The following is a 13,737-nucleotide window of genomic DNA, read 5'->3' as shown; positions in this document are numbered from 1 at the left end:
CTCCCTCTCGCCGCCAGCAATTTTAAACTGCGTGACGTAATACAAAAAAACATGGCTGACTTGGATGTGGGCTGGGCTTGATGTCAAGCCCCGCCTTCCCGCAGGCTGCAGCGAGGTGTACTTGGAAATCTATGTTTATATGAAGACGCAAGAGTATAGAGCATCACAGTCCCGCCCACAGGAGTTTTCGGAAGTAAGAATTCAAAGCAATTTCTCCATTGACAATTCAGGTATAAGCCATAAAAACTTAACTGCACATGGTAGACTCAAAACCAGCTACGGCTGTACTAAGCGATTGTATATGGTCATATAGAGGGCGAAAATTCAAGGGGCACTAACCTTGTTTTGAAATAAATTTTGAAATAAACTTTTAATCGCGATGTCTTGGATAAGTACTTCATTACCCACAATCCTGAACAATCCCACATGATGCCTCTGATTGGTGGAAAGGCCGTTATGATCATAGTTTGAAACTTTATCAGCGAAAATTATTGCCTTTCAGACATTATAATAGTCATTATAATGCTGCTAGCATTAGCCTACATGCTGCAACACAGGTATGAAATATAATGTTTTAGTGACCTTGTTGTTTCTATGAACATGAATTGTTGTTTATAGGAAACATCAACTTAGTCGAGGCATAAAAAGCCCTGTATATCCTCATTTAGTACTTAAACTTTTGAACTAGCTAGCTAGCTGATAGCACATGCAAGCTGGATGCTACCACCGGCTAGCAGCTAGACACTACAGTAAAATGGTTAGCAAACCGTCCATGCCCCCGTAAATATTTCACTGTTTCAAGGACGAAATCAAGAGTGTCCAAAGGGGTGAAAACCACTTTAAATCGAGTCACATTATTGACTGTTGTGTGTCAGAGGGTTAGCTTGTGGTTTTTGTAAGGGCCAGCATGAGGGACAAGATCTACAAAGTTGTGTGGTGAGTTTTGCAGGGAGGTTGGTAATGCTAGTTAACATTAGCTAGGCTACTGTAGCCTTCATACTGTACGAGTCGTATCATTAATCATTAACCTAGAAATACTTCTTCGTACATTTAATGAACATTTTGTGTAATAATTCACAGCAAACTGAATATGGTGGTCCAAGAGCAGACCATGCACCAGTCCATGCATCAGGATGGCAGTCAGATAGGAAGCATTGCACAATGTTGCTAACGTTAACGTTAACCGCTTTCACACACACACACCATATAAAATACACGATGGTAAATATAACATTCAATACCAAAACACTATTATTTGCACGATTACTCCTGAAATAACTGCTATTAACTGCACATTCACTATATAAAAATCAGTGTTTGGAGGAAAGGGTTCGCCTGCTGTCGCCGGTTGGAAATGATTTCGCGCTGGTTCGTGCATTGCTTATATATTATTCAGTGAGGCGTGGTGGTTTATGGGATGAGTAGTTCCTTCGCTCGGAAATGAAAATATGTACACAGTCTTGTACCTTTGACTTTTTTTGGACTTTCTCTTCGTTTTTTCACTCGAAATGATATGTTGTATGCTTATGAGTTACTCCGTAGCGGATTAGCCTAAGACATGCTCTAAAACTCTTTAGATACGGATTTTTCCAAAACGTCAATGGGAGAAATGAATGGGAAATTTACTTCCGGAAACTAAGCTCTCTCGGAGGAGGGGCGGGACTGTGATGCTCTATGTGATATTCGATTGGATATGCATTCCAGACCGCTGGGTGGTGGTGTGATAGAACCCCGGTACGTCACGCGCAGACATTCTAATTTAACAGTTTAGCCAGAGAAGGATCTTTGGTTTAGCCGTTTAGACGGAGACGCAACCCGGGTCGTCTTCAAAACTCTACACTCTGGAAAGAGTCTTCAGATTTTTGCGTCTTCAAGCCCCGATGGCGGGGTCGCCGTGTAAACGAAAGGCACTAATGATAAAATATTTTGTCGTCTTCCTTCGCAATCGTTCTCGTATAAACGGCCCCTGAGATTGATTTCAATGATCCAAAGAGTCCTGAGATATGGAATGTTTTTTTGTGACAAAATTAAATAAATAAATGAAATATGAAATAAATAATTAAAAGTTGAAAAAAATAAATAAAAAGTTAAATAAATAAAATGTGAAATAAATAAAAGATTAAATGTAAAAAACATATATACATTGACATTTACATTTACATTCCATATGCACGGTCATGCAATGTGTATGAAATATATAAATACGTCAGTCACCCATCAAGGCGGGACCTAACCACTGATTGCTGCCTGAAATAACACGAAGTGATCCAGCTGGGTCATTCCACGTCAATTCAACCAGGGCCGACGCACTTAGGTCTCAAAAAATTCTGAAAAAATTACCAGGTGTACCATGTTACCCAGGAGACGCACTGTAAAATTACTCTTATGTAAGATCAATACTTTCCAAGATACAGCCAGTTTCACAGGGGGAGGGGGGTGTAGATTTTGTTCGGCCTCTTTTTTTTGTCAAAGTTCACAAGCCCACAGCGCAAGAACTAAACCACTCTCTCAAAAATAGCGGTACGGTTGGGGTACATTTTTGTTCTTTTAGGTACAACTTTTGACCCTGTACTTTAAAGGGAACAAAATTGAGCCCCTAAAGTACTAATATGTACAGTTCCTGGATCATTAATGTACCTTTTCACAAAGGGACCATATTTGTATCTAAGGGTACAAAAAGTACATGGCCTGTCACTCAAAAGTTGTTGGGGGAGGAGATTCGGGACGGGAGCAACCGTTATTTTTCCCCTTAACTTAGTTCATCTCACTCACCAAGGAATGGAGCAACTTTCAGTGAGGAGCTTGGTCAAAGATTGCGATCTTTGGCTTGGTGTGAGAAAACACATGTGCAGGATGGAATAATATTTGTGGAAGAGGAGGCAAAGCTATTCAGAGGTAAGGTGTAGTTGCAATTTATCGAAATTCGGTTTGTAAATTGTAAATAGCCTACTGTTACAGTAATGGAGTCAGATTGTTGGCTTAAAGGCTAACATTAGCATTCGCTAGCAACTTAGCCTAGGTTAGCTATGAATTCAGATATTTTAAATGGAGTTCAAACTCCTTCAATAATGCATGACTATCGTGATAAATGGTAAGGAAATGATTTGTGTGTGTGTTTTATCTACTTTCCCATGTCATTTCCCATGTCAATGTTAAGTTTTTGTGGAAGCCAACTTTCACTAGCAATCATTATCCTAACTAGCTTAGCACAAAGATATATGAGCATATCCTAGCACTGTTAAGTATAAGTACAAGTATATATACTCTTTTGATCCGTGAGGGAAATTTGGTCTCTGCATTTATCCCAATCCGTGAATTAGTGAAACACACAGCACACAGTGTACACACAGTGAGTGAGGTGAAGCACACACTAATCCCAGCGCAGTGAGCTGGGATTGCATGCCTGCATCAACAGCGGTGCTCGGGGAGGGTTAGGTGCCTTGCTCAAGGGCACTTCAGCCGTGCCTACTGGTCGGGGTTCGAACCAGCAACCCTCCGGTTACAGGTCCGAAGTGCTAACCAGTAGGCCATGGCTGCCCCCATACATAGCCATACATACTTGCTAACTTCCCTGAAAGGCTGGTTTAATATATAGGCAGAATATGCCACTTGGAAGTAAGCTTACCTTTCCTAAAGGATCTAATGGCTACGTAAGTTACCCAACTTTGTGTTTTTTTTTGTAATGGTATTTTTCTTATTGATGTTAAATACATATAGAAAAGTATTGCATAATAAATTATGCAAATTATAATAATACAGATAACTTTTAGATTTTTTTTTGTCCAATAGCAATGTATATATTGGTTAAGATGCTAATGCTTGCCAGTGTTGGGCAAGTTTCTTCAAAATCGTAATGTATTATGTATTACTTATAACTGACATTTCAAAGTAATTCATTACATTATAATATTACTGTCTCTGAATTGTAAGGCATTACACTACTATTGTATTACTTTTAAGTTACTTTTACCAAAATATCTAGAAATATGGATTTGGAATTCTAAATGCAGTTTATTATGCTCAGTGCAGCTCATTGCACTTCTAATAGAGGGTGATGTGGTATAACATAATGACTGAGCCAAGCTTAAGGCTAACAACAGTAGAATGCAATAGGCGCAGTGATGGCTCATGATGCAATACAAGGAACAATCATAGCCAGAATTTTGTTAAAAGAAGACAAAAGGTCAAAGTCTGGTCAATTGTGATAGAAATGCTGTAACTTTAGGCTTAAGCCTACTCCTTAAAATCAACAGAGAGCCCACTACCTGTATATTTTAACCCAAAACTCAAGATAGGCTACACAGTGCAGCTGCTTGCCATTTTGGTGCCCTAACTGGTGAAATACAGTATTAATGTCATCATATGGCCGACTATAAAGATGTAATCTGCCTGTTCCTAGGGATGGGTAGTATTTTTGAAACATGTAATATGTATTTCAAATGCAAAATAGTATTTTGTCATTTGTATTTCATTGGGTTGAAGGAAATGGCTCTGTATTTCGTATCAAAATACTTTATTGGTGTGTATTTTTGTATTTTAAAAATACGGCAAAATACTATATGTGAAAAACACAAAAAAAGTAGATACTACACACAGGTGTAATGAATAATTGGTAATTAGGCAACAATGGTTTATGTTTATCGCAATCAGCTAATGTGAGAACAGCTGTGTTCAACAACACTTACAGCTTTTCAGTGACGGCTATTGCTGAACCATCAGCTCTGGTCTGAAGCACTGGTGTGAAGTCGTACGCAAGTAAAGACAAGCAAGTTTACCTCTGCAAGTTCACATAAGGACACTGACAAAGGCAACCATGTCCCATTGTCTCCATGCCAATCTTCAACAGAAAACTGTCAGATATCTCAACCACAATGACCTCAATAGATAAGGTGTTGGGTGTGTTGGAATTCCCTTCTTTGTAGCATCCTTTTCTGTATTCCACAGTGGGGAGAAGTTCACCTTGTTTAATTAAATAACAATTCTATTTCCTTATTAGCTGCATACTTGAGGTTGGATATTGAGGCACGTCAAGTCTCTCACATACTGGAACTTCCAGTATGTGAGAGACTTGACGTGCCTCAATATCCAACCTCAAGTAGCCGTGTGATTTTCTTATTCAGTTCTGCACTGGACTTGAATTACAAATTTCGGCACAGATACACAATTATGATTTTGGCCTATTGATTATAATGTGGTTAATTGAAAGCTCTGTCAGTCATTTGGATAAGCATCAGCTAGATGACAATGTAAATGTAAATTCTTGAATTATTCCTAATTCTGATCACACTACATGAACTTGCATACGGTACGACAGGGGCCAAATTGTATTGTTTTTTACTATATAGTTTTAATAGGCTAAATGTTTGGGATAAAAAACGCTTTTTTTGCAGTGCTTCCTATACTTCCTTGAAAAGTATTTTGAGTAGGCTATTTTCTAAATACAAAAATACAGTATTTTATTTTGATACATAATATTTTGTAGTTTATTTTGATATATTAAAAATGATAGGTATTTTATTTTGAAATACATTCTGATGTATTTTTGCCCATCCCTGCTGTTCCCAGCATTAGCACAACACTTTGCGATGGTTAGCTTGTCACCTGTGAAGATATACATGGATTTCTATGCAACACAAAAACATGCGTGCGCAACCAAGAGGCAGAAAGCACCATAGAACAGCATAGAGCAATGCAAAAAAGCAAAAGAATAAAATGAGTTTTTGTGCTGAAAACTGCACCAATTTGAAATCACGATGGTTAGAGAATGCATGTCTTCGCCAAAAATGACAAAATACGATGTTACATTAATAATGCAAATGAACGGCAAACTTTGAAATATAGTCTGAAATTAGATGTTATTATCATTGAGACAACAGGGGTATACAATAAAATCCGATTGTAGCTTACAGCAGCCAACTATTTAGGTTAAGTTTATAACGTTGTGGACGGCCACCAAGCGTCTTCTGCCTCACGGCTGCGCGCGCATCTAGTTATGTTGGTAAACGGGAAACCCGTGTATATGCTAGGCCTAAGTGACTGACCTATCTGGGTGCGTTTGGAGATGCCTGATGAAATCAGACGTTGTTAAATAGGCATAATTTATCCTGGTGCCACGCACCTTGCATGTAGCTGTTCGCTTATTTCCTCTGTGTACGAAGTTATTGTAACTGAAAGTAATGATAAAAGGCACAACTCCGGGAGGACTTCTTGTCACCATGGTCAATGCATTTTTTTTTAATATATAACTGTGAGTGTGCGCACATAGCGCATGCGTTACGTTGTACATTATGGCAAAGGCAAAAAATTCACAATTTCGTCGCCGTTTTTAAAAAAAAAAAAAGTGCATTTTACTCCGGATAATTCCTTTAACATGAACTTGAAAGCATACAAGGTTTGTTGGAGTGATTACTAACTCAAATATTGGTATTTTATAGATCATATAAAGGTGTTATTAGTGCTATCGTGCAAATTAATATATTTTTTTCCTTCTGCATATAAACACAATGTGGCTACAAAGGCAAAATATTGTAAACCAAAGTGTTTTATTATTTACACTTACATTAAGAGTCATAACATGTTTTACGTGAATATGTATATTGATATGATATGCTGGTACATAAATAGGAATAGTATGTAGCAAAATCGTCACATTTGGTCTGGATAATCCTGCATGGTCATAGCTGTCCCTCAAAGTTGATACAAATTTTATTGGAGTTTTTGTCTGGGCTCTGTTAAAGCCTTCAGAAGACATATTTGTACTCAACATAGGCTCTTGATTTATTTTCCTTACAGAGATAAGTAGAAACACTCTCACAAAAAACAATGAACAGAAAATAAATCCCTTCAGGGTCTGAACAGCAGACCTTACAAATCTAAAAAATCATTTTGGTTCTCATTTTCAGAGCACACAAACACAAATCTTTCTTTTTCACTTTCCACCCTGAACATGGGCAAAATGCACCATTGACATCAATATGTTTTGTACAGAGCTACCACAGGTTACTCTATACAACCACAGATGGCAGTGTGGTGACTCTATATAAAACATATTGATGTCAATGGGGCATTTTGCCCATGTTCAGGGTGGAAAATAAAAAAGAAAGATTTGCATAAGACAAGTCAAATTGGTGTTTTCAAAAAGAAGGGATCATGGAGAATAAAGAAAAACATCTTTGTATATTCCCACAAGGTGTTTGGGTGCTCTGAAAATGATAACCAAAATGATTTTTCATACTTGTGAGGTCTGCTGTTCTGACCCTGAAGGGATTTATTTTCTGTTTATTGCTTTTTGTGAGACTGTTTCTATTTGAGTGCAAATATGTCTTCTGAAGGCTTAAACAGAGCCCAGCCAAAAACTCCAATAAAATTTGTATCAACTTTGAGGGACAGCTATGACCATGCAGGATTATCCAGACCAAACGTGACTATTTTGCTACATACTATTCCTATTTATGTACCAGCATGCAAAATTTGAGCCTCCTACATGGTCTAGTTCTTGCGCTGTGGGCTTGTGAACTTTGAAAAAAAAAAAGAGGGCAAACAAAATCTACACCCCCTTCCCCCTGTAAAACTGGCTGTATCTTGGAAAGTATTGATCTTACATAAGAGTAATTTTACAGTGTGTCTCCTGGGTAACATAGGTACACCTGGTAATTTTTTCAGAATTTTTTGAGACCTAAGTGCGTGGGCCCTGGTTGAACTGACGTGGAATGACCCAGCTCTGAGTCAGACTGTACTGGCTTGCTACCTGTGAACCACACTGGACTAAGGAGATAGCTCAGACTTGTATCATAACTCACGAAACATACAACAACAAGGATTTCATTCTAAATTCATACTTTTGGGAAGATATCAGGTGTGAAAGCGTTCGGTCATTTGATGGGTCTGTTTGCTGTGTCTCAGGGGGTTGATAATACATGCTATGTGCACATCTAGAGCTAGCTAACAGTTAGCACAAGCGTTAGCTAGTTATCGACATCTACAGAAAGCGAACTTCTATCTAAGGCAAACGACTTTGCTATTGCTTCTATTTATAGTAGGGTGCCCAGACGTCCCAGTTAACTTCACTTGAGCTGAATTCACCTCATTTGTTATATGATACATAAACAATAAAGCTTGAAATGCCCATGCCATGAACTCTTATTATGTAAGTGTCAGTGCCAGCTTGCTACATTGCCCAAGCAGTGTCCACAACTTTCCAGAGACTTTTTAGTTCTCAATATGAGGGTATAACTCAGCAGCCGACAAGGATTTTTGACAGCACTAGATGCTATGCTTTTACGTCCTGATAACTCACAGCCAAGAGTTAGCAACATAGAACACACAATCTTTCTGAATGAAAATGCCTAGGTTATGGCTGTTAGCAGTAGCACTAGCTTTTAGCTTCTATCAATGACTTTATTCTGATCAGCCAGTCATGCTCACAAAGTTTTTTTTTTTTTCAGGCAGCAACCAATCAGCGGCTAGATCCCGCCTTGATGGGTGACTGACGTAGAACTATTTATTTATTTCATGGCACATTGCAAGACCGTGCATATGGATTGTAAATGTCAATGTCAATGTATATATGGTTTTTACATTTAATCTTATTTATGTATTTCATATTTCATTTATTGATTTCATATTTCATTTATTTATTTAATTTTGGCACAAAAAACATTCCATACTGAGACACAATACTATCCATGAGTTTAATTGAAAAACAATGACACTTAAATCCAATGCATAATAATTTGGAACACGGTGTAATTGTTCGAGCTAGGCAACTAGAGCTAAGTAAAACTGAATGTTTTTGTTTTTTTCCCCGTACCGACAGTACTCATGACCTTGAGAAACTGAGATCTATATGAAAAATTGCTGGATTTCTCCTTTTAGAAGTAGCTTATAGAGTAGCTTGTAGCTTTGCTCACTACATTTTGCCCATCACTGCTTGTTCTCTTACTTGCCGTTCTCACATTAGTGCATTTTGCGCTGTTTTAGAGACTTTTTGACTTTCTGACTTGAGGGTTTCATAATGAAACATTGCCAGTGACGAGTCACAGTGTCCGGTTATGGTGTCTGGCAGTGTGTGTTTAGTAACATTGCTTCCAGCAGATACAAATATTTCCCTGGCATTTTACACTAGATGTAGTGTTGTTTTCAATAGAGAGCTTAGTTACACACACACACACACACACACACACACACACAAATACACATTCAAAAGAGAGTTTAGTTATACACATACAGATCAGTCACTCGCATGCATGCACACACACATGCTCACAAAACGCGTCTTGGGTGTTGGTCAGATGAAGTAAGCAGACACCATGTATAGAATTTTGACTTTTTTTATAATGAATCTGTATTGACCGCTGGGGCAGTAGGTGAAAGGATGTTAAATTACATTTGTGTGGCTTAAACAGCAGGTGTTTAAACACCATACGTTCCCAGACACATATATCAACGTGTGTGTGTGTGTGTGTGTGTGTGTGTGTGTGTACACCTGCTGCACAAGTACCTGTGACTTGCTGTACTGATTTGCTGTCTGCAAAATTCAACCTTTGATTTGAACTACCTCTTTACATCGGTATTTGTATATTGTGTATATTCTAGGGAAATTGTTTAGGGCCTCTGATTTACCAATGATAGTGGAATTCTTCCTGATGTTCCATAAAGACAAGCCAATAGACTGGCTCTTGGATCACATTCTGTGGGTTAAAGTTTGCAACCCTGAAAAGGACGCAGTGAGTATGAACAAAGTCATTTTTTCAGTTACTCAAAATAAAGTTGAACTTTGTCTGTTGAAAGTTAATTCCTTTATGGGACTTGCTATTGTTGTATTGTATTTAACTGAGGGGACTTGATATGCTTTCCTTCCTTGAGGCCCACTGCAACACAGAGAAAAACAAAATGAAGAGGAGGCATAAGCCATCATTGTTTCAGCATGTTGGACTTCACTCTTCTCTTCCAGGGAAGATCCAAAATCTAAAAGTAAGTGGAACTGCTAGGCATGAGTAATCCACCCATATAGCTGATGAGCAGTTTTCTGGAAGTGCAAAAATTTGCGCACTCAAGGCAATCATGCTGGGGAGTGTCTGTTGTGTAACACCCCATTCCCCCTCCACCCGCCTTCCTACACGCACAACCAAAGCCTCATCACACTGTCACCCATACACACCCAAGATCACTCACAGTACATGCATCCTCACACAGAGGCACTCACATTTATACAGACCACACCCACTCACACACACACACACACACACACAGATGCACTCACATTCATACACACACACACACACACACACACACAGAGATGCACTCACATTCATACACACCAAACCCACCCACCCCCACACATACAGCCGTAGACACAATCCCACACATTTTACATATTCTCACTCAAACCCACACATGCTTTACATATTCTCACTCAAACCCACACATGCTTTACATGTATTTCACATGGAAACACACACACAAACACAACCTAACTTATGTTGATCACACACAAATGCAAAAAAAAAAAACAGACATACACACACATACTGTATCGCTTACATAAATGCACACACACAGACACACACACATTCATAGTCATGTTTGTATGCCCTCATTGCCCTGTTACAAGGATAAGGACTTTGGGAAGCAGCCGCTGTTTACGCCGCATGAAAACCCCCAGGCAGAGCTGAGCAGCAGCCTGAAGCACTACCAGAGCCACACGCTGGAGAGGGCCTACCGAGGACAGGACTTCTTCTGGGGCCTCACGCCCGTATCCCAGGACTTCGTCCTCATTCGCTTCCACAAGCCGCAGAGAGTGCAGGGGTGGGTGAGGCTCTACCGTACACGTATGCCCGACACGCTGTGCTACACATGCGTCCAGTTTAGAGAGAGAGAGAGAGAGAGAAAAAGTGGGCAGCCATGTGACTCAATTGTATCATGTGTGGAGGGAGGTACGCTAACAGCAATGTGCATGTGATGTAGGAATGACCTAGTAAACTGATCTGGTTTCTTTCACTGATATCATCAGGACCTGCTGTAAGGCTATCGTCACTTATCGTTGTACATTATCTGAAAAGTATTAGTTTGTCTTCCTCTCCTATCTCTCTCTCTCTCTGCTTTGCAAGGGTAATGGTCAACATGGCCTAATTCGAAGTTGTGCTACCTAGCAACGCCCCTAGGTGTTGTAAATTCAGTGTAACAGCCTCTGGGGGCTTATTGCTTAAATATATTTATTTCCAGTTAAAAAAATAACGTTTCTCAAGATCAATAGATACCATGTTTTAGGTTATAATAATTAATACAGTCATTGGAAAGTTGATAGTTGTGTGGTCGAGAGATAAGTAAATTGAGTAACAACAGAGAAGGAATTATAAACGATGAATCATACAATTGATGCCTGATAGTTCCGGCAAAGATTCTAGAGCGCTACATTTCTCATTGCTGTGCCTTTTGTTTTATGAAATCTTGTCAGATATCTTGAATTTCCCCTGGGGATCAATAAAGTATCTATCTATCTATCTATCTAGATATGTAGTAAACATTTTCGAAAAGCAATAAGCCACTCGAGTCCGTAGGTTACACTGATTTTACAACAGCTAAGGGGTGTTTTAGGTACTCCGCTTGCGTGTCGTGCCTAACAACCCCCCCTTAGCTGTTGTAAAATCAGTGTAACCCATGGCCTCTCGGGGCTTATTGCTTAAGTTACCTCAATGGTAATAGTGGGTTGTGAAAGTCGTCAACCCCCTTGCAATTCATCACCATTTTCATGTTTTAAAAAGATACATACAGATATTGGCCCAATCGGTGTTATTATTGTGAACATTGACATTTCTGCTATTTCCGGGGGTTTTGAATTCCAGATGATAAATTATTCACAATAAACAAGATATTCAGAGTTACATTCTGTCCCGAGACTGAAAATCAGACAACCAATCAAAAATACAATCGAGAGTTGACTTGCATAAAAATTCACTTCTATCTCCAGTGGTCTTTTTTTCTCTCTGTCTGTACTTCTTTGTTTTTGAGGTTGCCTTATATGGACCCTTTCAAGAGAGTTCCATTATCAGCATCATAGTTGGCCCCACAAGACTTCCGTTTTAACATTCCATATGTTATCTTAATGCAGAGGAAGTAGATTGGGGCCCAAATAGAACGTTCAAGCATTGTTTTTGTTTACCTTGTTGAAAGGGTCCTAGTTGTGTTATCTGATTTTAATACCAGGTACTGTTTATTCCCATATGGGCACCTTTCTGTCCCTATACTCTAGGTACCTTTTCCGGAGTGGCAACATTGAGACGAATGGAGACAGGTTCAACAACACCACAGTGGAGGTCCAGCCCAGAAATGTAAGTGTTAGAGAGAGAGATTCACCCCCCCCCCCATTGCCATTGTTATTGTACGCTGTTTTCATTTGTGCCTTGACATCACTGTACCTACAGTCGTGCTAATAGAGCAACGTTGAATTAAGAGAGAGAGATATTTGAAGGCATACAATTATAGCTGTTATAGATTTAATTTGAAAAATTTCCGGTCCATAAAGTTGAATCTAATCTAATCTAATCTAATCTAATCTAAAAACTCTTTCTCAGTTATTTCAGAAAACATTAGTGTGGTATGACCATGTGTATTTATGGATGCCTCATGTCATCATGTTTTGTTATTGCATATTTTTGTGGTGTGTTCTAGCCCGGGACATAGAACTGCATAGTGTCCTGGAAAGACTAGTGGGAATTGTGTGTTATATCTGCCGTTCATATGACCAAATATGGCATCAAAATGATTTTAAAGTTGATACCAAAACTAGTTTTCTGATAAAAGCATACCTTAAAAGTGGCAACTTGTTTAATAATGTTGCTTGGTTGATACTGATTGTGAAAAAAGAAAAATGTATAGAACAAATTCTCTACTGTTATACTGTATCTGTGTGCTTTGTACGTATGTCTCTCTAACAGAGTTCTGTGGTGGAGAAGGTTCAGAAGCAAGAGCTGCCTCAGTACCAGCCTTCTTCAGATGGTTTTGTTGTCGTTGGTGAGTTTACATACATGCTTTCATAATTATTTCTGTATTTCCTTTCATTCTTTCTCTGTTGGAGCATAAACACAGATCTTTTCATATCCTGTTTTACAAAAACTTCCTCTATTATGTGATTTACTGTACATGATTAAGCACCTGTGTGTGTCTAGATAGAGAAGTTGTTGTGTGTCTCTAATTTCACAATTCTAAAAACCAAATCCAGATATTGAGCACATAGTGAATCAGTAAAAACATACAGAGGAATACCTGGATATTGTTAGGGTACAAGGTATCCTTCAGCAAACAGGTAATGCAATATATAGATCCCAAAGTAAGTCAAAGCCGTGAAGGTATGTGGAACTACTTGTTCCTGCCCATGGATAAGAATATGGAAATATCACATTACAAAAAGAGTGGTTTCAGAATCAGTATGGTTACACACACACAATATATTAGAAGCAACCGTCACCTTGACTGCCATGCAGTTGTTGTCATTGCAACAGGATAGTACTGACACTGACATATCCGTGTGTGCACATTAACTAACATTGCTGTGGTGGCTCTTTTGTTGTGAGCACAAAAGCAGGCTGTTTTTTTGCTGTCATTAAAGGGCATGGAGATTCAGGTTTTTAGTTAGTGACAGTCAGGGAATTACACATATTTTACATTTAGGCCAGGAAATCTAACGATGCTATAGGAGTAATGGCTGTATACAGATGATTTTTGAAATGTGATAATTTG

At 38.8% G+C, this 13,737-nt stretch overlaps 1 protein-coding gene across 1 annotated transcript in view; it reads left to right on the top strand.

Moving 5' to 3' along the window:
- The window catches only part of zgc:154054 (uncharacterized protein LOC777616 homolog), a 32,414-nt gene that overhangs the window by 15,494 nt on the left and 3,183 nt on the right, over positions 1-13,737 (top strand). Inside the window, exons 9-13 of the mRNA XM_042074376.1 lie at positions 9,595-9,725; positions 9,865-9,972; positions 10,613-10,806; positions 12,251-12,329; positions 12,936-13,011. Of these exons, the coding sequence (XP_041930310.1) occupies positions 9,595-9,725; positions 9,865-9,972; positions 10,613-10,806; positions 12,251-12,329; positions 12,936-13,011 (588 nt within the window). The remainder of the gene's footprint in view (positions 1-9,594; positions 9,726-9,864; positions 9,973-10,612; positions 10,807-12,250; positions 12,330-12,935; positions 13,012-13,737) is intronic.

Source organism: Alosa sapidissima, chromosome 20 (assembly GCF_018492685.1).
Source record: "Alosa sapidissima isolate fAloSap1 chromosome 20, fAloSap1.pri, whole genome shotgun sequence".
NCBI lineage: Eukaryota > Metazoa > Chordata > Actinopteri > Clupeiformes > Clupeidae > Alosa > Alosa sapidissima.
This window is presented reverse-complemented; position numbering and strand designations above follow the sequence as displayed.